At 36.7% G+C, this 27,440-nt stretch overlaps 1 protein-coding gene across 2 annotated transcripts; it reads left to right on the top strand.

Moving 5' to 3' along the window:
- Nucleotides 1-650: 650 nt before the first annotated feature.
- On the top strand, nt 651-26,432 carry LOC127079154 (DNA polymerase delta catalytic subunit). 2 transcript variants are annotated; one of them, XM_051019573.1, is made up of 31 exons: nt 651-1,033; nt 1,149-1,259; nt 6,951-7,057; nt 7,168-7,327; nt 7,558-7,753; nt 7,855-7,990; nt 8,079-8,216; nt 8,530-8,607; nt 8,835-8,926; nt 9,172-9,238; nt 9,335-9,406; nt 9,787-9,873; nt 11,080-11,199; nt 11,292-11,390; nt 19,786-19,893; nt 20,026-20,121; nt 20,236-20,301; nt 20,422-20,478; nt 20,638-20,725; nt 20,835-20,914; nt 21,350-21,463; nt 21,587-21,701; nt 21,771-21,943; nt 22,091-22,162; nt 22,930-23,004; nt 23,097-23,186; nt 23,307-23,467; nt 24,632-24,705; nt 24,800-24,887; nt 25,188-25,293; nt 26,145-26,432. In XM_051019573.1, exons 1-30 carry the CDS (start codon nt 787-789, stop codon nt 25,273-25,275), a joined length of 3,255 nt encoding a protein of 1,084 aa, XP_050875530.1. In that variant the 5' UTR covers nt 651-786; the 3' UTR covers nt 25,276-25,293; nt 26,145-26,432. The 2 variants fall into 2 exon arrangements, with proteins under 2 accessions (XP_050875530.1, XP_050875531.1); XM_051019574.1 differs by having other exon boundaries at nt 26,248-26,432.
- The last annotated feature ends 1,008 nt before the right edge of the window (nt 26,433-27,440 follow it).

Raw genomic sequence — 27,440 nt, forward strand, 5'->3', positions numbered from 1 at the left:
GATTATAGGTATATGAGACATCTTTCATATTATAGGATTATAGGTATATGACTTGAGTAAACTCAATAAATTTGACTAAATCCACTCAAACTAATAAAATAAATAAATAAAATCAGATTATTTGGTGGATACCATTTTTAATAATGAAAAATCATTTAAAATAATAGAGTTATGGATAAACTCAAATAAAAAATCTATAAACCATTAAATACTATTTTAAACTTCTTTTATAATTTAATGGGTGACAATTTTGATTAATATTTATTCTTTTAATCATAGTCTTTCGACCATTTTTATTTATTTTATAAATCATGATTTGAAGTTATTTAGGATATTTCACTTTAATTATTTTAATATAAAAAATTAACTATTAACAATTTACCTTTCAAAATATATTATTTATATTATTTATAATAATATATTGAAACAAACATAATTTTAGTGTAGTAAATTTTTTTTTAATGTAGTTTATTTTTCTTTCAAATGTATCTTTTTTTTTTTTAATTTTAATTTCTAATTTTTATTATTTTCTTTTATTTTATATCATTTTATAAATAATTGAAATTAGAATTAAATAAAAAATATCATTTTTCCTTTCTCGCGTTTAATGTACCAAATGGGTTTTGATCAGAGTACCATAGGGTGAGATCACGTCACGTGACCCGCAAGCGGGAAAATCTTTGTGCTCTATAAACTCGACAAGAAGTGGCGGGAATCATCATTAACCTCTCACACTCAAACTCTTACACTGTCCCTTTCTCTCTCTTCTCCAATCCCAACTCTCCGATGAACAAAACCAACACACGAAAGCGTCCGGCGCCGCCGTCGCAACAACCACCAACAAAACAGGCACTAGCACAGGAAGATGAGTTCGTCGACGAAGACGTATTCCTGGACGAAAGCCTCCTCTCCGAAGACGATGACTCCGCAATCCTCCGTGACATGGAACAACGCCAAGCCCTAGCTGCTCGTCTCTCCAAGTGGACCCGTCCTCCCCTCTCCCAGGACTATATCTCTCAATCTTGTAGCATTCGTGAGTAATTCTATTGCAGTGATTTCTGTTCAGTATCCCCTTTGATTGACGCTAGGGTTTTGAGTTTGTATTTGTTTTTTTTTGCTTGATTTTTTTATGTTCGTTTTTTTTATAGTTTTTCAGCAGCTAGAGATTGATTATGTAATTGGAGAGAGTCATAAAGAATTGCTACCAAACTCGTCTGGACCTGCTGCCATAATTAGAATATTTGGAGTGACAAAGGAAGGTTAGTTCGTGTTTCTTTTTTCTTCCATACTGCAAAATATTTGGTTGCTTAGAGAAATAGAAGTAAACAATTTCGGATTTATCTGTTTACAGTATTGAATTTTACTAAGAAATAATGTAGGGAAGTAAACCTAACTGTCTATCTTAACTAAGGAACCATTGATCAGTTTAGTTCAACATTTGAGCATTTCTGCTGTCAGTTGTTAAGTATCAAGGTTGTCTTTTTGCTCTCTAATTCAAATTTTTGAGTGTAGTTTGGTTTAGTAGGAGAAAAGGCATCCTAAGTTCCCAACCAAACTAATATTTTGAGTGTAGTTTTCTTTGTAGGGTCAAAGGAAACAGAAAAAGTTACTCGTCATAAATTAGAAGACAAATTTATCACCAGTCTTAAGAGAATACGAAAAGCCTTAGGAAGGATTTGCTACAATCTTTTATTTATTCTATTATCTTTGTCATGTCTTGGGTTCTATTGAATGGAACCTTTAACACTTGATAGCATGCCATAACTGTTGTTTGCTTACAACTCTCACTTTTGAGCAAAACATCCATGTTCTTTTTGCTACAATTGTTTTTAAGACAAAATCAGAATGTAATAAAAAACATTAGAGGTAAAGTAATAAAGAACATTAGAGGTAGCTGAGTACCAAAATATTCAACAAAACACGTATATCTAGAAAAGAAGATTATTCAACAAATCAACTTGAATAAATCCAATGAAATTAAATGTACATGTCATAAGTTATGGTTTCTAAGATTTTGGAACTAAATGTAGTGTAATTAGCCAATGTCTTCTAAACTTTTGGAACTGAATGGGTAGTGTTGGATTGTAGTATCCCTAATATTTTTTCCTGATCTTGTAATGATTTGGCAAAATAAACATTGCTTGCTGCAAAAGCTTTTCATTCTCTCTTTTAGGTTATTTTCAGCGCTTGTGTAAATTTGGCTGAATACAGAGTTAAACAGCTTTTCAAATATTTCTAAAATTTTAGGTTTGGCAATCTCATATTTTCACATTTATTGGATGACTTAGTTAAAATTTTTATGTTAACTTTAACAGAAGAATTATATTTAAGGGAAAATTCTAATATATAATATATGATTAGTATTAAAGTAAGAACAGAGTTAAGTTCATTAGTGTAGGTGAACTGACAACTCTCAATTCTATGTGCTTGTGTTACCTACTGTAGCAAATCACCTTGTTACTCATAGAATAACAAGGACCAATCCCATTGTAACTAACTTCTGATTCATAACAGAATTCTGTTATTGAATGAAAACAGAAAATGAAATTCTATCATTGCTTAGTTTCTAACATGGTATTAGTTTAAGCCACCGGTCCAAGCCCTGCGATGACGGAACCACCATCTCTCCGGTGCCTTCGCCGTCGGCCTCCCCTCAGCTCTCCGGTGCAACTACACTAGAAATGGCGAAATCTTCAGACGATTCAAATTGCTTTCTGTTCGCGCTCAAGATCGCACACAAACTCGATGAGAAGAGTTTTCACTTGTGGCGTCAAGAAATTGAGCCGTACATTAATGCTCACAATCTCACAGAGTTCGTTGTTTGCTTGCGCATTCCACCTCAGTTTGTTGATGATGAAGCTCGTACTTTAGGTATCGTCAATCCTACCTACACTCGCTGGTTGCAGAAAGATCAATCATTGAGTAAATTTGTTGTGATGGATCTTGACGAAGTGTAGATTCTTCTTCTTGCACATGAATTGCGTCTCACTAAGTTCAAGAAGCAATCACCTCCAGATCTAGGGTCTCTCAATCTCACACGTGCTGCTTCTACAGGTTCAACATTAAGGATAACAACACCGCACCATATTTAGTTCCCATTAGTAGTGGCACATATTTCTGAAATTGACTTTCATCAGTTTTGTGGTGGCAGAGGTCCAAGAGGTGGTCACTCAGGTCGTGGTAGAGGTGGTAGGTTCTCCTTTGTGCAATGTCAGGTTTGTTCCAAAGTAGGTCACTTAGCTCTCAATTGCTGGCACAAATTTAATCAATAGTTTCAACCTACTTCCAGCTTTGGATCCACCTATACTCAACAACCTTGGAATGCTTCTGTAACTCCCTTTGCTTTGCAGGCTGCAAATGTTTGGACCAAACATCCTTCTATCAACAAAACACTTCCACAACTTACTTTGCCTAGTGTCTTTGTTGCCAACTCCCAACAATCAGCCTCTTCAAGTGCATCTTGATATCCAGATTCTGGAGCCCCTTATCATGTGACCAATGACTTGGGGAATCTGCATCAGGTGACACAATTTGAAGGTCCTGATCAAATCTTCATCGGCAATGGTCAAGGTTTGCAAATCAACTCAACTGGTTCTAGTACTTTTTTGTCCAACACTCACCCTCACACACCTCCCACCCTGAATAATTTCTTACTTATTCCTTCAATCACTAAGAATTTTATCATTGTCAATCAGTTTTGTCGTGATAATGGAGTCTATTTTCTGTTTACATCTGATAAATGTCTTGTCAAATGCCAGTCTACTCATGAGGTGTTACTTGATGGTGCTGTTGGAACTGATGGATTTTATGAGTTTTCATCTCAACTTGTCCAACTCTAGTCCCAAGACTGCTCTTTGTGTGTTGTACTGCTTTGTTTCCTAGTGTTAATTCTATTTTTGTCAGTGTTAGTCCTACCATTATGTGGCATCTCAGGTTAGGACATCCTAATATGCATGCTCTAAAACTTGTATTACAAAGTTATAATGTTTCATTCAATAATAAAGATTGTGCTTCCTTTTGTTCAACTTGTTGTACGGGCAAGTCTCATAGAATACCATCCTCACCCTCACACACTACACACTCTAAACCTTTTGAATTAATTTATGGTGATCTTTGGGGACCTTACCCTAATGCATCTACCTTAGGCTTCAAATGCTATATCTCATTTGTTGATGCTTTTACTAAATTTACCTGGACTTTGTTTAAGACTAGCCGAGTTACATCTTGGTCTGCCCGTTAAAGCTTTTCTGTCTGACTGGGGTGGGGAATTTAGACCATTTAACAAGTACCTGACTGAACTAGGGATTTTGCCCAGTTATTTGCCTTCACACACATCATCAAAATGGTGTGATAGAAAGGAAACATGGACATATTGTGGACACATGTCTTACTTTGCTTAATCAAGCTTCTTTGCCTCTCACCTATGGGGATTTTGCTTTCTCTACTACTGTTTACCTAATTAATAGACTTCCCTCTGTATCCATCAACTTTCAAATTCCTTACTCCCTTACCCCTCTTGTTCAACACCAGACCTGACCATGCTTTTCTTAAAGTGTTTGGGTGTGCATGCTTTCCTCTCTTAAGACCATACACATGTCACAAGCTTGATTTTAGGTCTCAAGAGTGTGTCTTCATGGGTTACTCCACATTTCGCAAAGGATATAGGTGCCTAGCCCCTAGTGGTAGGCTTTATATTTCCAAAGATGTGTTGTTAATGAGTTAAGGTTTCCCTATGTTGAACTTTTTCAGTCTTCTATTCCAACTGTCACTCATAACTCCTCATCTGTTGTCTGTCTTTCTCCTTTACCATGTTTCACTCATTCCTCCTTAGATTCACCTCCTAATCTATCCTCTAACCCTACTCAAAACACTCCTTCAAACAACTCTGCTGGTGCCAATAGTCCCTCTACTTCACATATTGAAAGTTCAAAACCTTTCACAGCTCAATCTGATAGAGGTGCTCATTCAGAGGATGTCCCTTCTTCATCTGCATCTCCCTTTATTTCTCCCGATTCAGGTTCCACTCAGGATATGTCACCTACTGAGTCTTCCAACTCCACTAATTCAGAGTCCTCTATCATGTGGTTATCCCTCCTAAGGCTGTTACTGTTGATGTTAGACAAGTCAACAGTCATGCTATGCAGACTAGAGCCAAAATCTGAGTTTTCTCAACCTAGATTGGAACCTATACTCTTACTTACCATGTCTGAACTTAAGACAGTTAAACATGCTCTTGCTGACTTGGAGTGGAACGCAACCATGCAAGCAGAGTATGATGCTCTCATTAAACATCATCTAAATGACTCCATAATCCGTTTCCTCTAACATACATCTTAAATTGAAATTCCCATGCCGAATAATTTTTGTCGGTAAAACGGACACAAAAATTATCTCTTTCTTTTTCGGAAGCCATCTAAGTTAGTATGCAACAAGATTCAACCTCACTAATTGATAAATTATTATAATAATAATTCTTATTATAATTATTATTATGATTATAATAATAATCCAGCAACAGTAAACAAACCAAATACTCCACGAACAGGATAGTGTCCACAATCCACAAACAAAGCAAATGCGATTTTGAAGAAGCGGCAGAATCAAAAGATAATCACGATCAAAAATCTCAAACCAAGAACATCCAAGAACAAAAAAATCAAAATTGCAACTGAAAAAAAACCAAACACGACCGAGAATCACGATTTGGGAAAAGAATCGCAAAGCAAACTGAAGCCCTAACCCTAGAATCACGATGAAATCTCCGCGAAACAAATTCCACGTTGATCGATCAGAGAGCAATAAACGGTGAACAACAAAACTCGATCAGAACCAGAAAATCACGGGTTTGATAACCAGGCTGATACCATGTCAGATAACGTATACACACTCTATTCATTCACTTCTCTCAAGGGCACACTGTATACCTTCGGTTTATGTGGATAACATCATCATCACTGGCAGTTCCACTGCTCTGATCTAAACTCAATGTTGCCTTCTGACTCAAACACTTGGTTGACCTAGACTACTTGGAATTGAAGTTAAAAGGGTTACCTCTCAATCCCTGTTGCTCACTCAAACCAAGTACATCAAAGATCTCTTAATCAAAGCCAACATGCTTGACTGTACTCATGTTAACACACCTATGCAATCTACATGTAAAGTCACAAATGTTGGCTCTCTTGCCTTGGCTGATCCCTATATGTACATATCAGTTGTTGGTGCTCTTCAATATTCAACACTGACCAGACTTGATATTGCTTACTCAGTCAACAAGGTCTGCCAGTTTATGTCTCATCCTCTTGTAGACCATTAGAGTAAGAACAAAGTTAAGTTCATTAGTGTAGGTGAACTGACAGCTGTCAGTTCTATAAGTAACAAGGTGCAATCCCATTGTAACTAACTTCTGATCCATGTTTTATATATTGAGAATGAGATCCAATGAGTTTACTTTTAATAAGAGAATATAATAAAACCAAACCAAACTTGATCGGTTTGAACTTTTAATAAGAGAATATAATAAAACCAAACTTGATCAGTTTGGTTCTGGTGAACGGGTTTTGATCATCCACTATTTTCTTTAATAAATCCCGATTTGACATAGCTTTTGCTCATTTCCCGAATCACCCAACACCCAACAAGTTTGCCCAAACATTTTACTGAACATATAATCAGTGATAAATATAACAAACAAATCAAAAGAGTCTCACCAAAAAACTGGAAGTTTAATAGTCAGTAAATATGTATACAATACATGATAGGTTAGTATATAACTAATATATGGTCTGTTCAGTTTGCACCGCTTCTGCGGCTAAATTAAGATTTACCAATTACGGGATAATTACTTTTCAGGCTTAGTTTACTTTCTCACATGAAAAGTTGGTGCAAAAGTATATACTATGCAATGCCTTGCAGGAATTCTATAATAAACTTGTATTTTGTTTGTTTGTTAGGACACAGTGTTTGCTGCAAGGTTCACGGGTTTGAACCATATTTCTACATCAGCTGTCCTCCTGGAATGGGACCAGATGATATCTCCCATTTTCATCAAATTCTTGAGGTATCTCGCTTAGTACTTGAAAGTAATTGTTTTTAATAAAAAAATGAATTCTTTATTTAGCTTTTGGATTTGCCTTAATGTACTTACATTTACATCTTGTGATGCTTCAGGCTAGGATGAGAGAAGCCAATAGAAACAACAATGTAGGAAAATTTGTTCGTCGTGTTGAAATGGTGCAGAGAAGGAGCATTATGTACTATCAACAATTAAAATCTCATCCCTTTCTCAAAATTGTTGTTGCACTCCCAACGATGGTTGCTAGCTGCCGTGGTAAACTTATATATTATAGTAGACATTCTATGGTTGCTGTATTTTAATACAAAATTATGTCTGTGAATGACCATGACATGCACCAGTCCATACGGTGTTGTGTTAAGTTTGAGACTTTTGCATCTTGAAGTGATCCCATAAGTTAGAGTTTTGTTTTGACAATTGTATTTCTCAACTGCAGTTTGTCCCTGCTTTAAGTTTTATCTTGCTAAAATTTGAAAACATGGCAGGTATTCTTGATAGAGGTATTCAGCTTGATGGTCTTGGCATGAAAAGCTTCATGACTTATGAAAGCAATGTACTTTTTGCTCTTCGTTTCATGATTGATTGCAGCATAGTTGGGGGAAATTGGATTGAAATTCCTGCTGGAAAATATAAGAAGGCAACAAAAAGCTTGTCGTACTGCCAGTTAGAGTTTGATTGCTTGTATCCTTTTTCTCATGGCAAAATCAGAATTCTTTGTTTATGAGAGTTATTAGAATGCCAAACTTTTAGATTTTTCTTTTATCCCCTTAACAATGTCAAAGGTATTCCAACTTGATTAGTCATGCTCCAGAAGGGGAATATTCAAAGATGGCACCGTTTCGGATTTTGAGTTTCGACATTGAATGTGCTGGTCGCAAAGGACATTTCCCCGAACCTACCCAAGATCCTGTGATCCAGGTCCATTACGCTATCTTTTCATATCTGGCTATCCTTGATCATTGATCGGTATTATTGTTTTTGAACTGAAAAATCTCATTTCTTACAGATTGCTAATCTGGTAACTTTACAAGGAGAAGATCAGCCACTAATTCGTAATGTGATGACCCTTAATTCATGTTCCCCTATTGTTGGTGTTGATGTGATGTCATTTGATAAAGAAGAAGAAGTCCTGCTAGCTTGGAGGGTACTTTGTTTTTGCCCATGTGTAAACTATGTTACTAGTTATCATGAATTAGAATTTTAATAACACCTGGAAATTTGACTTGCCACCCCTAAACAACTAGTTGATAAGATATGCTAGTTACATATCTGACATCATACCTGTTTCACGATATATATTATGATGGTTTGCAGTGCTTTTAACTTGATTGGTTATTGGTATGAAACATCATCATCTTTATCTTGAACATTGGATCACGAGTTTATCTGATATCATGCAACTGTTGAACGAACCTTTATTCTTTTATCTATTTGATGAAGTAATTTTTTGTGTGCAGGATTTTATCCGTGAAGTAGACCCTGATATTATTATTGGATATAACATCTGCAAGTTTGACTTGCCATATCTAATTGAGGTTTTGATTTAACTTTTATATTAAACAATATTTTTAGAATTAGTATTTGACTAATTTGACTTGGCGTATCTTATTGAGGTGTTGATTTAATTTTTATATCAAACAGTACTCTTTGAATTAATATTTGACAGGTCATGTTTTATAAATAATAATAAATAAAGAAAATTCTGCATTTGTTTGTGATTACTTTGTTAATATGATGTAATTTTTTTCTTTCTTGATTTCAGAGAGCCGCGGCCCTAAAAATAGCAGAATTTCCAATTCTGGGCCGTATCAGAAACGGTAGAGTTCGAGTAAAAGATACAACTTTTTCATCAAGGTAAAGGGATATAATCACCTGCTACATCTTCCCACTATTTTTGCAATAGTTGACTTTATGGTATAATGGTGGGTAGATAAGTTGCATCGTCAAGCATCCAAATAGGAATTCAGTTCCTAAATTGAGTACAGCATTATACACCCTTAACATTTCCTATGATTTTGGAATTACTTTGTTTATCTTTTTGGTTTTTGGTTTGTCAATCATTTAGATTATCTACCTCAGTGTTCTTGATGGTTTTGTAGGCAGTATGGGACCAGAGAAAGTAAAGAAATCTCAATAGAAGGGAGAGTTCAGTTTGATTTGTTCCAGGTTCTGTCAATATTTTTGTTTTGTTTTGATTATCATGTACTTGAATGATCAAGATTTATTGCTGAATAAGTTAATTTGTTACTTTTTTATTTGCAGGTTATGCAAAGAGACTACAAATTAAGTTCTTATTCATTGAATTCTGTGTCGGCACATTTCCTCTCCGAGCAGGTAAGGTCACGCTTTTGACATTATTTCGAGCAAGCATATATTTTCCTTTATTCTTTTCATTCAAATGCATCTGGGAAATCTTAAATATATTTGTAGATTTACAAGCATAAACTTCATGATTTTTGATTCAAGGGTTTGCCTGATATTGTAGTGATGACACAAATTACAAATTTACAATGGTGTTGTAACTTGGGAAAATTGATTTTGATTGTTTATGTTATGCGCTGTTTGTATATTTGTGTGTAAGTTTTGTCTTTGGGGCCTGTTCTTATGACCAACGTTATCCAAACAGCTTCTTTTAATGGAATCTTGTTTTTCTTCTTGAAAGTTAAAATGAACATCAATTATTAACACAATCACTGCACTCTTTTCTACTGCAGAAGGAGGATGTTCATCATTCAATTATATCTGATCTTCAGAATGGAAATGCAGAAACACGAAGGCGCCTTGCAGTTTATTGCTTGAAGGTTCATACTCTGGTTCCTTTCTGTTTTCGACTGCTTTTCATTGATACATTGCTTTTTGTTTAAATGTTTATTGTTCAGCAGTTTTCATTTTTTCTTCAGCAAGTTCTCATTGGTAGGTAAACTTTATGAAAATAAAATTAGATGTTAACAGTAATTATCCTAAGATTAAGATGTTAGTTGGGACTCTTGATTGGTGATGAGAGTAATTCCTATAGATAAACAGTTTACCATTCATATAGTGATCTGACTATGATAAAGCATAACAGATTCATCATTATTAGGAAGAACCCAAGCCCCACATTGAATAGAGATAAGGTCTGAAATGAGTTATCAGATGTGGCACATTTCTCTCATCTTAGAAGCCAATTTTATATGAATGAATTATTTTACATATAAAAATCTAATATGATATTAGAGCCTTTCCGCCAAGCCACCTATTATTTATATACCCACATGAAGCCCAATAGTTTGGAAGTGGGGGGTGTATTGGCAAACCCAAGTCCCACTTGAATAGAGATAAGGTTAGAAATGAGTTTATAAAGAGTGACACTCCTCACTCATCATACAAACTGATTTTTTTAATGTTAAGTTATGTCAAATATAAAAACCTAATCATCATAAATCTAACGTCCATTTTGGAACCTCTTCGCGCTATGGTAATTTCTTTAGTGAAATTATTTCTAACAATGCACACCATGATATGAATATTAAGTATTTTGATGCACATAGTTCACACTTTCATACTAAAATCTTAAAAATACGTGCAAAAAAGCTAAATAGAGTTTAAGCCTTTAAGGTATCTTTTGACACAGGCAAAACAGAACAGGACGAAATGGAACCATATGTTATCTTATGTTATTTTTGGTTCTGCCACTTTTTTTAGGGAAACCCAAATGTATCACATTTTTTTATATTGACTTTTTCCATTATACTTTTAATATGAACCAATGGTAAAACATAATTTATATAACTCATGTTTTGTTTTGTTCTGTTCTAACTTGTTTGCAAAACACTGCCTCAGTATTTTTTAAATCCTTAACAATGCCTTTAGGATATTACTCTAAAAAGTTAAAATGCCTGATCTTTTACCTATTAGTTTTTGTGAACCAAATATAGTGAGTCCATTATGGGTATGTTACTCATGAAGGAAAACCCAATGTGAAACAAATTTACCAGTTAAAGTTCAGCTAGCTTGGCTGTGTGCAGGATGCATATCTCCCCCAGCGACTTTTGGATAAATTGATGTTCATTTACAATTATGTGGAGATGGCTCGAGTTACAGGAGTCCCAATTTCCTTTCTACTGTCCAGGGGCCAAAGCATAAAGGTAAGCCTTATTCTGAATGATCAAATATAGAAAATGATTTCCATGTTTATTAGGCACAGTATCAACGGATTGTTTTTTTCTTTCCTTTCTAGGTGCTTTCTCAACTTCTTAGGAAGGCAAAACAAAAGAATTTGGTCATCCCTAATGCTAAGCAGGCAGGGTCAGAACAAGGAACATTTGAAGGTGCCACTGTAAGTTTATTCTTTTCTTTCAGCTCAATTATTTTGATGTTCAATTGGAGTTTATTCACCGGTTTTCCTTTCCTCTATCAATGTTCCACATGCATGTTTGTGTGTCTGGAGTCTTCTGAAGTGATATGAAAATATGATGCCTGCATGGGTCTTCTAGGAGTTATACTTGTATTTTCTGTCGCCATAAATTAGATTATACACTGTATTGAAGCATGGATGAAGAGATATTAAAATTCTCATGCTTAAAGCATCTTGACTCCAAAATTGGCTTACATGAATTTCTTATGTCTCAATGTACAACTTTTTGGTGGGGTTAGATATGACTGCAAATATTATATTTCCACATACTCGGTGTAACTTTATTTATTTATCTATATTTTGTGCTCGTCATGTAATATGCTTTTGAATTTTTAGGTTAATTATATTTGCCGAACTTTGTTATTTTTGGAATCAAAATGCTTCAATTAACCAAAAAACAGTTAATTACAAAGGTGATCCAAGTAATAGAGTAGTTTACTAATATGCCCTTCATTTTATTTTTCTATTCTGTTTTGCTGAGCTGTCAGCTTTGCTAGTGGTGTGCTGTTAGCTTGTTATGCGCCTCACACCTTTTCTGTTTTGGATTACATGGCTATATATATAGTAGCCTCTTGTATTACTGTTCATCATATAATACAATGAGAGTTTCTTTTCATTCTCTCTCTTTACCTAATTCTATCATGGTATACAGAGCTTAAATTTTTTTCCGATCCATGGAATCTTTATTCCCTTCCTCTCAGGTGAAACTTTCTCACCTAATTTCTGTTAAGCTTGACGACAAGAACTTCAAACAGTGGAAGCAGCAGATTGATGGCGTCGTCCGTGGTCATCGTCTTCAACGCTTTGTCACTGTTCCGGTGATTCCGTCACCGTCTCCCTCAGATCCTGCATCTCACAGTGCGTTTCTTGAGTGGGAACAGCAGGATGCTCTCATCTGCACCTGGCTTCTCTCTACTATCTCCGATGCTCTCCTTCCTAAGCTCGTTGACTGCAAGCATGCGTGGCAGGTGTGGACAGAAGTTCATCGCTACTTTGATGTTCTTCTCTCCACCAAGGCTCGTCAACTTCGTTCAGAACTCCGGCGTCTTACGAAGGGTTCACTAACGATTACTGAGCTTATGACGCGTTCTCGTGACATCAGTGAGTCGCTAACCTCCATCGGTGATCCCGTTCCTCTTCGTAACCTAATTGAGATTGTTCTCGATTCGTTACCTGAGGATTATGATTCTATTGTCGCCGCCGTCAACAGCAAAGATGACGTTAGCTCCTTGGAAGAGTTGGAGTCTTCCTTGCTTGCTCATGAGTCGCGATTGGAGAAGCATCGCAAAGCTGCGATTACAGAACCTGCGACGGCGACGGTCAATCTCACTCAAGCAACACCTTTTCCTACTCCAGGCGCTTCTGATCAAGTCGTCTCCGAGGCGTTTCCTCAAGGAACGAGTCACGTCACCGCTAATGCTGAAAATCATTCCTATGGTGCACGTGGTGGTCGTTCTGGTCGCGGTGGTGGTCGTTTTGGTCGTGGAGGAGGTCGTTTTGGGAAATCACCGTGTCAGATTTGTCACAAACCTGGTCATGATGCTTCTGTATGCTACTATCGTTATGCCAATTCCAGTGGTGCTAGTTATCCACATCATCGAGCTCCCTTCAATCCTTTTCACGTGGCTCCTCGTGCTGTTTATCCTGTGCCGCTTGCTTATGCTTCTCCCAGAGCCGCACCTCCCAGATCTTCTGCACCACAAGCCTTTTATGCAGGTACTGAAGCTAGCAGTGCAAACCAGTGGTGGTATCCTGACTCAGGAGCTTCTCATCATGTTACTCCTGATGCCTCTAATGTGTCTGACTCTGCCTCCGTGCCTGGAACTGAACAAGTTTTCATAGGTAACGGCCAAGGTTTGTCCATCAACTCTGTAGGTTCTATGTCTTTTCCCTTACCTCACAAACCTCATCTATCTCTCACTCTTAACAATCTCTTACATGTCCCTCACATCACCAAAAACCTTATGAGTGTGAGCAAATTTGCTCAAGATAATTCTGTATTTTTTGAATTTCATCCTAAGTTTTGTGTTGTCAAATCTCAGGCTACTTCTGAAGTCTTACTCAGTGGTCTTGTTGGTGCTGATGGCCTCTATAAATTCTCCAATCCAGCTGCTCCTCCGTTGTCCAAGTCTTCTTCCTCTTATAGTTCTAGTCATAGTTATCCTGCAGCATACAATTGTAATGGTTCCTATAGGACAGATGTTACAGATTCTATATCTCAGTGTACTGAATCGGTTGCAAATCATACTATAAATCCTTTGTCTTCTTGTAATGAATCTTGCAATTATAATGTTACAAGTACCTTTTTCAATCCTTCTCTAAACTCTGTCAGTACTGTTTTACCTTCCTCACACTTTAATGCTGCAAATTCTATTGCATCCAATAAATATGTGCTTTGGCATACTAGGCTGGGACACCCCAATCATCATGCCCTCACTGAAATCTTCAAACTGTGTAATCAGTCCTTTCCATCTAAACCCCCTGCTGAGTTATGTCATGCTTGCTGCATTGGCAAGTCTCATAGACTTCCTTCTTCTTTATCTACCACAGTTTACTCTCATCCTTTTGAGCTGGTTGTATGTGATCTCTGGGGTCCTGCCCCTATGCAATCTTCCAGTGGTTATACCTATTTCCTAACCTGTATTGATGCCTTCTCTAGGTTTGTTTGGGTTTTTCCTCTCAAACTTAAGTCTGACACCATGGTTCAGTTTCTTCAGTTTAAAAAAATGGTTGAACTTCAGTTCAATTGTCCCATTAAATGTGTCCAAACTGATGGGGGAGGTGAGTTTAGGCCTCTTACCAAATATCTCACAGATTTAGGGATTGTTCACAGATTCACTTGTCCCCATACACATCACCAAAATGGCCTTGTTGAACGTAAGCACAGGCACATTGTTGAGACTGGCCTCACACTCCTTGCTCAGTCCACCCTTCCCTTAAAATTCTGGGATCATGCATTTATCACAGCTGCATATCTCATTAACAGACTTCCTACACCTATACTTGACAATGTCTCACCTTATTTTAAATTACTTCACAAAAACCCTGACTATACTACCCTTAAAGTCTTTGGCTGTGCTTGTTATCCTTTCCTTCGTCCCTATAATTCTCATAAACTTGATTTTAGATCTCAACTGTGCGTTTTCCTTGGATACTCTACCTCTCACAAAGGCTATAAATGCCTTGCTTCAGATGGTCGCATTTTTATTTCCAAGGATGTTGTTTTTAATGAAGCAAATTTTCCTTATTCCACCTTGGTTTCTTCTTCAAAATCTGTCTCTCTTCCTAACACTCCATCCTCTTCCTCTCCCTCTCTCAGTTTTCCTCCTGTTCCCTCTACTCCCTCTACTTCTAATCTGTCTTCTATGCCTTCTTCTTCCTCAAATTCTGCTTTTCCTCAACTTAGCAGTCCCACTATTCCTAATATTTCTCCAATCTCTTCTTCCTCTTCCTCTGCTGCTCCCTCTAACTACTCTTATTCTTCTGGTCAGCAACCTATCCCTCAACCTCTCACTGCCATTCCCATTACCTCTTCTCCTTCTTCCTCTCCTGCCCTCATTCTCTCTGATCCAGCTGAAGCTAGCACTCTTTCTCCCTCCTCTTCATATTCCTCTCCTTCAGTTGGTCCCTCCCCTGGCCCTAGTCCTATTTCCCACCCTGCTGCCACAACTTTACCTTCCATTCACCCTCAAAACATTCACCCTATGCAAACTAGAGCCAAAAGAGGAATCACCCTTCCTAGACTTCACCCTACTCTATTAACAGCCCACCTTGAACCTACATCTGTTGAACAAGCCTTGGCTGCTCCTAACTGGTTTCAGGCCATGAAGGAAGAACATCAGGCACTGCTGAGAAATCAGACCTGGACTTTGGTGAAAGCTCCTGCTGGAAGGAAGCCTATTGGATGTAAGTGGGTGTTCAGGACTAAGGAGAATCCTGATGGTTCCATAAACAGGTATAAAGCCAGATTAGTGGCTAAAGGGTTCCATCAAAAGGCTGGTAATGATTTTCAAGAGACTTTCTCTCCTGTCATTAAACCTGTCACTGTGAGAATTGTTCTTTCTATTGCTGTTACAAACAGGTGGCCATTGCAGCAGATTGATGTTAACAATGCCTTCCTCAATGGCACTCTTGAAGAAGAAGTCTTTATGCAACAGCCCCCTGGCTTTGAAGTTGCTGACAACACTCTTGTTTGCAAGTTAAATAAGGCTATTTATGGTTTAAAACAGGCTCCTAGGGCCTGGTTTGATAAGCTAAAGTGTGCCTTGGTTCAACTCGGGTTTAAGGCTAGTAGATGTGATCCTAGCTTGTTTTTGTTGCATCAAGGTAAACTTCAGATTCTAATTCTGGTCTATGTAGATGATATAATCATCACGGGTAGTTCTGCTCCTTTTATAGCTTCCTTGATCAAGCATCTCAATAATTCTTTCTCTCTCAAACAGCTGGGACACCTTGATTATTTTCTAGGGATTCAAGTGACTCATCTCCCTAATGGTTCTCTTCTCTTATCTCAGACTAAGTACATCACAGATTTGCTTTCAAGGCTTAATATGTTGAATGCCAATGGCATGCCTACTCCCATGATCTCTAGCAGCAAATTGTCCAAGGTTGGGTCTGCTGCGGTTGATGACCCTACTCAGTTTCGGTCTGTGGTTGGTGCCCTTCAATATGCTACCTTAACTAGGCCAGAGATCTCTTTTTCAGTCAACAAAGTCTGTCAGTTTTTGTCCAATCCTTTAGAGGATCATTGGAAGGCTGTTAAAAGAATCTTAAGGTACCTAAGTGGTACTCTGCACCATGGTCTTCTCCTTCAGCCTGCTCCTATTCAGCAACCAATGCAGTTGCTAGGGTTCTGTGATGCAGACTGGGCATCAGACCCTGATGACCGGAGATCTACTTCAGGGGCCTGCATATATCTTGGGCCTAATGTTGTTTCCTGGTGGTCCAAAAAGCAACAGCTTGTTGCAAGGTCCAGTGCTGAGGCGGAATATCGCAGTATGGTTCAGCTAGCTGCTGAACTCATTTGGATTCAGTCCTTGCTTAAGGAACTCCATTATTCCTCTCAAGTTCCCAAGATCTTGTGTGATAACTTGAGCACTGTTACTTTGGCTCACAATCCTATTCTTCACAACAGGACTAAGCATATGGAGCTTGATATTTTCTTTCTGCGAGAGAAAGTACTCAGCAAAAGTCTGACTGTTGTTCATGTACCAGCTCAAGATCAATGGGCTGACATTCTCACTAAGCCCCTCTCTGCTGCCAAGTTTGTTCCTCTTCGTTCCAAGTTGCGTGTGTATGATAAGGCTACTTTGACCAGTCTGCCATCAGCTTCTAAGGGGGACTAATAGAGTAGTTTACTAATATGCCCTTCATTTTATTTTTCTATTCTGTTTTGCTGAGCTGTCAGCTTTGCTAGTGGTGTGCTGTTAGCTTGTTATGCGCCTCACACCTTTTCTGTTTTGGATTACATGGCTATATATATAGTAGCCTCTTGTATTACTGTTCATCATATAATACAATGAGAGTTTCTTTTCATTCTCTCTCTTTACCTAATTCTATCACCAAGAGATCCAGCCTATGGAACACGCTAGAAAACCAAAAAGACTAAACTAAGCTACATCATCAGTCTACCAATGTGAGCTCTAAGCTTAGGTTTCATCCACTCCTGGTATCTCATAGTATCTATAATTTTTGGTCAAAATATTCGTGTTACTTACAATATTGCCAAAATAATTATCATTCCTATACTTCCAACTTTCATAAATTGTTTCCATACGTGCAGTCCTAAGCAATTGAGCCCTCCATCCCTTTCCTTTACACTCCCGAATAATCCAATTGAGCTTGTTGTGCCATTCTTCTGGGGCATGATTAAGTTGTAACCAGTCTATTGATGTTGAGTAAATCAAAAGAAGTATTTTGTTATCGTATTCACAGAGACTGGAGCAATATTACCAACTTTTTAGATTACTGATATAGTTTAAGTTCAAGTTTTCGGAAAGTTTAAAGTTTAAATTGAAAGTAATAGCGAAATGTAAGATAAATGGATTAAAATAAGCGGAATTGTAATATGACAAATTACCTTGCAGGGATTGGATTTCTTCTACCGTTTACGTATGCAATGTACCGATTAATTTTGGCATAACCATGTATTCATTCATACTTCCACGTGCTTTTCAAAACATGTATGTCTACATGAAAGTTTCAAGATTCCAATCGGCTTGTTGAATCGATGATGTCTCAACCGATTAAACAATCCGATTGTATGAAGATCAAGTATTTTGAGGTGGATATTAAAACTAATTCTATGTCTAGCAATTAGGGTTTAATCGATTCGTTATCTTTGATTCATCAGTTCGAAAGCAATTTTCATTAACAAATCGAATTCATAAAATTTGACGCTAATAACAAGACAAAATCAATAATTATGAAAGCATGTTTATATTAAGAATATAATCGGTAAATATACATACAATTACGGTAGATTCTTCCAATCCCGGCAAAAGAGGGAGATTACTAGCCATTTTTATGGTAGCTTGTACAAACAGGAAGAATTGGAGATGAATGAGCATCAATCACGATTCCTCGATCCTTGATGTGTATCCAGCTCGATTCTTCGATTCCCTCCCCTAAGTGTCTATTACAACCCTTTTTGACAGAATATAATAACTATTATAAACTGTTATCAAAACACAAGATGATTCCTTCTGCATTGCTCTTGGTTCCTTTTTATAATGGTTCTGGCCACCTGAGTTCGCTTAGCCAGATGAAGTTCCGCTAAGCGAACTATCCTATCTTCTCCACTAAGTTTTGAGCTGTCAAACCGCCTTCCAGGAGCCGCCAAACTTTGCTAAGCAAAGTATAGTTCGCTAAGCGAACTTCCTTCGCTGCTCCTCGCTACTAGCGAGCTGGGATGTTTTGCCTCTGACTTGGTTTCGCTAAGCGAATCGAGCCTTCGCTGCTAGCGAACATGGATGCTTTGCTTCTGACTTGGTTTTGCTAAGCGAACCAGAATTCGCGTAGCGAAACAGGACATGCTTTTTGCTTTGCTTTTTCCTTCCTTTGATCTATTCCTGTAATAATTAACCACACATCGTTAGAAGTATCATTTTCTTGACAAAGTGTGTATAATTTCATGAATAAGTGTTTCCTTAATTCGATAAATGCTATTTTTCATAAGTAAATATTATCCATTTTTGGTCATTTATCATCTAAAACATAATTCCAAATCTGCTTCAGTGCAAGACAGTAAAAAAAGGTGTTTGATAGTTTCCTGTTTTGGACAGAAGCAGCAGCAGTCATCATCAAGCATTCCAAATCTTTTCATTCTCTCCTTTGTTGCAAGCCTATTGTGACATGCCAGCCAAAGGATAAATAGAGCTCTAGGTCTTGCCACATGATCATAGAAGACCTTCCTCCACTAGACAATCTGTTGCACTTCCATTAGGCCATGATAGACCTCTTTTGTTTTGAGTTTATCACTTGACTGAAGGGTCTGCCATATTTGCTTCTGATGAACTAGCTCTCTTTGCCTTAGGATGGTTTTCATGATCCAATAACCATCATTTTTCACAGGTGTTGTCATAACATTATTCTTGATGTAATAGGAGTGTATCCACTTGATCCATAAGCTATCAGCTTTCCCACTAAGATTCCAGAGTAGTTTTATCATGTTTGCTCGATTCCAGTCACTTAAGTCAAGTTAACACCTCCAGGTTTCTTTGGAGAACATACCTTCTTCCAAGCTATACAAGGGACTCTCTAGTAATTTCTTCTCCACCTGTCCACAAAAATGTTCTGCATGTAGCCTCAATTTTGTGAATCACCTTCTATGGAAGAGGTAGACATTGCATCCAGTAATTTAACCAGAAACATACCTTCTGTAGATTTGTTATAAAATTTGATTTATTGAATTTTGACTCCTAATACAGCTAGACCTTGTACTTCATCCAGAAAAGCCATTGTTTGTGCAGAGTATAATATGTATTGTTTTAGCTACTGAAAGTGATTTATGCTGTTCTTAAAGGTGGTTCATATATTATGCCCTGTTTTTGCAAGGTCTGCAAACAAGCATTTAACTCATTAGCCCTTTGATATTATTGAGTTCTTGAGCATTGATTGTCCTTTATTGTTCTTTTTCTTCTTTTAATACAAAAAAATTTAAAGCATGTTCAAATTGAAGTATCTTTATGCATGGTGATGTACATAGGTTTTGGAGAAATTTATGACTCTACGCCTTTTCCCTTATTTTCCCTTTGAATGTTTTAGTTGTCCAACTGTTTCCTTTCGATGCATGACCGGTGAACTTTAAAACTTGCAGGTTTTAGAGGCAAGGGCTGGATTTTATGAAAAGCCAATTGCCACTTTAGATTTTGCTTCCTTGTATCCGTCTATTATGATGGCATATAATTTATGTTATTGCACACTGGTAATTCTTTCTCTGCTAGTAGTTTCAAACTCAAGCTTGAATGCTTTTATCAATACAATTATATACATTAGCTTAGTCCAACTCTTCTTAGACAACAAATGGTAGACAATTTTGTGTCTTTTGTTCTTTAAGGTGACCCCTGAAAATGCTCGCAATCTCAACATCCCTCCGGAGTCAGTGTACAAAACACCATCTGGTGAAACATTTGTTAAATCAAATTTACAGAAGGTATGTTTCTGGTTAAACTTACTACTTCACTCTAATATTATGCTTAATGCCAATATCATTGAGATGTTAATGCTTATATGAAGTTGAGCACTGATTTAATGAGAATAAATTTAGGGCATACTTCCTGAAATACTTGAAGAGCTATTAGCAGCCCGTAAAAGGGCAAAAGCAGACTTAAAGGTATCCTTTCAGTTGGTATTTTTATTGTCAGATGCAGATTTTGATTAATTCAAAGTTTATTGAGTTCTATATCTTATATCTGCTTATAACTGTTTTTTCTCTAATATTCTTGCACCACAGGAGGCAAAGGATCCCCTTGAGAAGGCTGTTCTAGATGGCAGACAGTTGGCCCTGAAGGTAAGATGTCACTATGTGCATGTTAATTTATATCCAGGTCTTACTCTCTATGTGGTTTTCTCTCTTGAAAGTTTTTTTAGTTCTTTCTACTGTATAGTTTATGCTAATTAAGCAGTACAGATTCCTGCTAACAATTAAAATCCATTTTTTTTTGTTCAGATTAGTGCAAATTCTGTATATGGGTTCACAGGGGCTACTATTGGTCAGTTACCTTGCTTAGAGATATCGTCAAGTGTAACAAGCTATGGTATTTCTCCCATCTAATAATTTAAGCTACTTCATTTAAAAAAAATCCTTATGTTGGATTACATCTCCATTGGGTTGTCGTTAATACACGGGTTGGATGCATTGTAAAGGTCGACAAATGATCGAGCACACTAAAAAGCTTGTGGAAGATAAATTTACAACAATTAATGGCTACGAACACAATGCTGAGGTATAAATCTGTAGATTTTTTGTTTTGTTTTTGTTTTGATGCCATCCATAGTCAGGCTTTTGCGGGTTAATTGTTTGGTGGAGTGAATGTGTATTGGTCCTTATTTCAAACTTCATATGACAACAATATTCTCTAGTCACTCATTTGCCAGAAAGTGCTAATCAGCAAGTAAGCTGTGTATTTTATCTAAAAGCAGAGTATTCCTCAATTGTGATTCTCTAGTTCTACAATGCTGTATTTTGGCATGAGAAGTTTAGAATTGAGCAAAGTGTTGTCCTTCCTTCCCTGTATATTTTACATTTTCAATCATGATAAATATTCTAAAATTTAATATATTCTTGGTGTAGTTTCATGCTTCGCTCACACAATCAATTGGCCATACGTTACTGTCAGATTCTCACATGACCTCCAATGTAATTTTATTCTTGCTGCTAGGTAATATATGGAGACACGGATTCAGTCATGGTACAATTTGGTGTTTCTGCTGTAGAAGAGGCTATGAACCTGGGGAGAGAAGCTGCTGAATATATTAGCGGAACTTTCATAAAAGTAACAGTTCAAATTACAATTTATTTAGACATTGTTCTTATTTTGAATGGTTTGGAAATTAACTGATTCATTTATTTGGTATGTTGGTTTTCCTTATTTTCCTGTGTCACTTTAATTGTGAAGCCTATCAAGCTAGAATTTGAGAAGATTTACTATCCATATCTCCTGATTAGCAAGAAGAGATATGCTGGTTTGTATTGGACAAAACCGGACACTTTTGACAAAATGGACACTAAAGGTAAACCTTAATCTTTCTCTTTCTGTTTCTTTTTTGAAATGCCTCGTAAGCTACATTTTCATTTTACAGGCATTGAAACAGTCCGAAGAGACAATTGCTTGTTGGTCAAAAACTTGGTAACCGATTGCCTTCACAAAATACTGATTGACAGGGACATTCCAGGGGCAGTCCAGTATGTCAAGAATGCTATTTCAGATCTTCTCATGAACCGTATGGATTTATCACTTCTGGTTATTACGAAGGTGAGATGTCAATGAATTCTACAGAGCTTATATTGATCTTTATATTGCTATTTGCATCTTGTGGAGCATTCTGATATTTGATTTGAATGCATTACTAAAACATTTCTGCTTTAGACTTTAGATTGACATGCATGCTTGCTTTGATAGGGTTTGACAAAGACAGGAGATGATTATGAAGTAAAGACAGCTCATGTTGAACTTGCTGAAAGAATGCGCAAGGTTGGCTGTGATATTCAATTGTATTGGTTGTGCTTTTCTCCTTTTTATTTGTGTAAAGATGACTACTAGATTAGATGATCATAGGCTCATATGTGCCAAAAACAACTTATGGGTTTTAATGATAAAACCATTTCTCAGACCCTGTAGATTTTCGTACTAGTTAAGTCATTTGTGGAACTATGCAGTTTTCTCTTTGTGCTATAGAGTTGTATTTATTGTTTTAGGCTTATTGAATATTAGTCTTTTATATTGGGTCTAATTCATCCTTACAAAACTAGCCAGTAAGGTGATGAGTTCCGTTCTTTAATGAGTGCCACTCTTTCTAAACTAATTTCGGGCATTCTCTCTTTTCTTTGCGGGATTTAGGTTTTTCCCAGTACAACCTCCTCACGCCCAACACTGTTGGGTTTGGTGCGTAAATTTAAATGGTGGATAAATCAAATATCCTTACAAAACTAGCCTGTAAGGTGACGAGTGCCACTTTTTATAAACTAATTTGGGGCATTCTCTCTTTTCTGTTGGGCTTGGTGCATAGATTTAAATGGCCGGCAAATTAGATCGTTAGGCTGTGATACTATATTAGGTTTTTATATTAGGTCTAACCCATCCTTGCAAAACCGGCTTGTAAGGTTAGGGGCGCTACTCTTTAGAACCTCATTTCAGGCCTTATCTTTATTCTGTGCGGTACTTGGGTTTTTCTCAGTATTGAGTGTCATGTTTCTCTTTCGTGGCCATTAAAGTATTCAATTGGATTTTGTAATGGACAGCGAGATGCTGCTACTGCACCAAATGTTGGAGACAGAGTACCTTATGTTATTATTAAAGCTGCCAAAGGTGCCAAGGTAATATCAAAATACCCCCCCTGTCCTTTTATCTGTTGGCAAGTTTTGTAAGCATTGAAATTTTCTTGGGACTAACCAGTGAGAAAAATCAGGCTTATGAGAAATCAGAGGATCCTATCTATGTGCTAGAGAACAACATACCAATAGATCCTCAGTACTATCTTGAGAATCAAATTAGCAAGGTTGGTTTTATAAATGTTTCTGATTTTTCCAATGTGAATCAAATTAGCAAGGTTGGTTTTATAAATGTTTCTGATTTCTCCAATGTCTACTGTTCTTTACTGGATTCAACCATGTTGCAGCCAATTCTAAGAATTTTTGAGCCAATTCTAAAGAATGCCAGCAAAGAACTTCTCCATGGAAGCCACACAAGATCTATTTCTATTTCTACTCCTTCAAACAGTGGTATAATGAAATTTGCCAAGAAACAATTTACTTGCATTGGTTGCAAAGCTTTACTCAGGTATTTTTTTTCTTCCAGTCTCCATATTGTATTGACACACTATGCATTCCCTTTCTATCGGTTACTTCTTTTGGTTATAGTAAAGAAAGACACAATAGAGAGATTTACCATTTATTCACAACATAATTTTTTCATTGGTTACAATGTATATTGAGGTGCTATTAATCTGTGTTGTTATTAGATCTTGAATTCTCTTCTTGATGCCAGTTTCTATGAGCATTTGTCCTGGTTGCATGTTAAGTTTTCAAATGAAAACAAGATTCTTAGGATGATACGTATTATAAAACCAATTTTTGTCTAGTAACTGAGATGAATGACTTTTCACTTTGAACACAGTTATAATTGCACCAGTAGTACACCTGATAATACTCAGGTCTTGCTTTTTATGATTGTTTTAGCACGTTTAAAAACACCTTTGGATTATGCAAATAAGAGTGAGTCTAAGCGTTGGTTTGAAAAACTAACAATGTTTGGTAAATCTTTTAAAACTTTGATTTTCTCTTCAAATTAGAGTTTAAGCAAAAGCAGGAATTTGTTTCTTTTGTAGTGGGTTTTCCTGGTTGCTTTTCGTTCAACTTTGACATTTTTTTTATTTTTATGCATCTAATAATTTTTTTACAAAATAAATTAAAAATCATACCTTTTATGTGCTTACTCATCAAAATCATAACTACTGAAGCAAATTTACTCTTTTGAAATTAAGTTTACATCTCAGTTTCTAAGTCTAACTCAACCTATCAAAACTTTGTAAGGTGAATATTTTCTTAGGTTTTATATGATCTATTTAGGCCTTGTGTCTAGCCAATGTGGGATTTAGATATTTTCCAATAACCCTCGTGCCCAAGAATATTGGGCCTAATGCATGGATGATACGAGTGGCCGACGAACGGATTTAGGATAGGCTTTTGTTTAAACTTAGATTTTGGGCCTAACTTTATTCCACAAAATTGAGTTGTTAGGTAAGGTCTGCGTAGGTTTTGTAAGCTCTATTTATGCCTTATTATCTCTAGCCAACGAGGAACTCGGGTGTTTGCCAATATTAGAAAATCAAGTTTGCAAACGTACATTTAAGCTTTTGGTTCATTTTTGTGTATCTTGATGCATATGACAGTTGTACAAAGGTCTATTAAAAATTTCTTTAGTTTTCTGTTGCATTTGAATCAGTAATGGAGATCGCACTCTCTGCTCACATTGCAAAGGAAGGGAAGCTGAACTGTACTGTAAAACTGTAGCTCAAGGTAGCTTCTACTAAGCCCCCTCTGTTTAATTTCAAATGGCACTAGTTGTTTTTTATTGGACAAAGTAAGTGATGTTGTGCGTGTGTGGCTGCAGTGTCGGATCTTGAGATACTTTTTGGTAGGTTGTGGACACAGTGTCAGGAGTGCCAAGGTTCACTTCATCAGGATGTTCTCTGCACAAGGTATTTTCATTTGGTTTGTATTTCTGTGAAACTTATGTTAAGGGATACTTAGGTGGCTTGAATTTCTCAATTATTTTGTTCTAAGAGCTGCCATTTCTTAATATCAATTAATCATGTCCTTGAGTAAAGGCGGCTTTGTTTTTCTCCTCCTCCCTTGAGTTGTTTACTGTTCATGTAATATTTGTCAAGTAGTTGTAGTGCCATTACTTTTTCCCCACTCTTATGAATTTTGTACAAAAGCTTTAAGTTTATTTGTACTCATTGTCATCACTGATTTTATGCTGCATGACTGTGTTGTAGTCGAGATTGTCCAATTTTTTATCGACGCAAGAAGGCACAAAAAGATATGGCTGAAGCAAGGTTGCAATTGGACAGATGGAACTTCTAACTTCTAAGGCTTTTCTAGGTCGGTTATTTGGCTCTCAACTCTTCTCTCTTTATCTTCATAACAAGCTAGTCAATACACTAATAAGGTCTTTATATTTCTCAAATCTCAGAAGAAAAGGGGTTAAATTTTGCTCTATTTTAGATCCCGGACCTTCAGATCAGCGTGTAATCTGATGATCGACATAGCGCTAACCAATCTAGGGTTTAGGTTTTTTTCTCCTGTAGAGTAAATAACAATTTTCTAGCATATTCTAGGTGACTGATTTAGAAAGACAAAAATTGATGAACATTGGCCCGAATTATTATATCAGTAGGCTACTAACTACATCTTTTTTAAATTATTTGAATAATATTCAAATTTCTTTTCTAAAGTATAATAGGATTGAAGGTTTCAAATGCATCTATTTTCTAATCTTTTGTTTCTGTACCATTATGGAGATGTTGTTTATTAATTGAATCAATATTTCTTTAATAAATTTTCGTTGTATATGTTGAGAGGACTTGAACTGTATGTTAATGGGGTTCCCACAATAGGGAAAAAAACAGGAGGTTGCTGCTGCTTTGAGGTTCCGCTCTGATCAAAAGATTTTGAACCTTTTTTTTATATACTTTGTAACTTTGAACTGGTTTAGTAATGGATTAAAAGATTTTCTCAGTGTATTATTAATAGAAACTATCCAACATCCATCGAACCACATAAGATCTGTGCATTTTTTACTCTAATTCTACAAAACACTTCATTTGCTGTGCTATCATAACAATTGTATCATCAACAATAATTGTGCGTTGTATACGCCACATAATAGGCTGTATATATTATTATGAGCCAAGTCTGGTTATTTGGGGTTGACACTTGCATTACAATTGTAGGCATATTTATTTCGTAGAGTTATGGGAACTGACAGAAAATATTCGGAGGTGGAGTCCTGTGACCTGCACATGTGACTGATTCCGAATCCCCTTCATGTTGCAGATGGCTGAAGTTTTTGCACGGTAGGTATTAAGAGAAGCCATTGAAGAAGAGGAGTGGTATTGTAGATTTAGGATTTTGAACTTGAATTTTGTTTGCAATGTTTAAAAAATCTTAATTTGTAATCTGAATCTGTTGAATATACTAACTATATAATATATTTAATGTTAAATGCTTCTTTGTATGAATTAGCGGGAAACAAATCAAAGAATGAGTCATATCTACTGATTTAATATCCAGCTGTCCCATGTATTCCGCCAAAAGACCAAATGTATCGTTATTTATTTGTTTAAGATATTCTGCTGTGTTAATTCTTGTTATTCTTGCATAAATCTCTCCGTAATACTAGCAAAACTCATTTAATGGTGAAAAACATTAGTCAACATTCACACTTTGTAGGTGGTGCACTTTAGAAGCCGCGCCTCCTATGAGGTCAATTATTAATGTGTAAGCATATAGTCAGCTGCCTCACCTACATTATGGCACAAAGATTAACCTGCTGTTACAAGGGAAAAGTAGTTGGTGAAGCACATCTAAAGCGGATTCCTCCTAAACAACTTTCAATTGTAGTACTTTTTGGCCATCTAATTCCACGATTTTAACATGTTTCAATGTTTATGTGGAATACATGGGACAGTGTAGTCCTGCTATGCGGATTCCTGCTATGTTTCAATGTTTATGCGGAATACATGGGGCATGCATGTGAAGACAAACTTGTTGAACAATATATGATATATTAGGTCGAGTGAAAGTGAGATACTGTAGGCCCCTTGCAAGACTCCGATACAAGGAGGGATCCTCATAAGAAGTGTCGGAGGAGGTGCTGAGTTTTTGCTTGGTGTCAATAGGAGTGACCGATGGTTTACAAGACGCCATGCCAACACGTTCAATGATCTCTGATGCATAAGTGTTTTGACTGAGAAATATTCCATTAGGATGACGAGATACTGCAATACCCAAAAAGCAACTTAGAGGGCCCAAATCCTTCATTGCAAACTTAGATGCTAAGAGTGACATAATTGATTTGCGGAGGACCTGAGTGGAGGTGATGAGGATGATGTTGTCTACATACAGTACAATGTAGGCCATGTCTAAACCTTGTCGATATATGAAGAGGGAGTGGTTTGATGTGCTATGGCGAAAGCCAATGGTGGCGACATAGTCAGCAAGACGTTGGTACCATGCCCTAGGCGCTT

Source organism: Lathyrus oleraceus, chromosome 5, assembly GCF_024323335.1.
Source record: "Lathyrus oleraceus cultivar Zhongwan6 chromosome 5, CAAS_Psat_ZW6_1.0, whole genome shotgun sequence".
In the NCBI taxonomy this organism is placed as follows: domain Eukaryota; kingdom Viridiplantae; phylum Streptophyta; class Magnoliopsida; order Fabales; family Fabaceae; genus Lathyrus; species Lathyrus oleraceus.

Excerpts from the sequence above, each read along its gene's own strand:
- LOC127079154 (XM_051019573.1), top strand. The coding sequence starts at position 787 with ATGAACAAAACCAACACACGAAAGCGTCCGGCGCCGCCGTCGCAACAA. Across the intron at positions 9,874-11,079 it reads TTGCAGTTTATTGCTTGAAG|GATGCATATCTCCCCCAGCG; the intron begins GTTCATACTCTG and ends GGCTGTGTGCAG. Across the intron at positions 23,468-24,631 it reads GGTTGCAAAGCTTTACTCAG|TAATGGAGATCGCACTCTCT; the intron begins GTATTTTTTTTC and ends CATTTGAATCAG.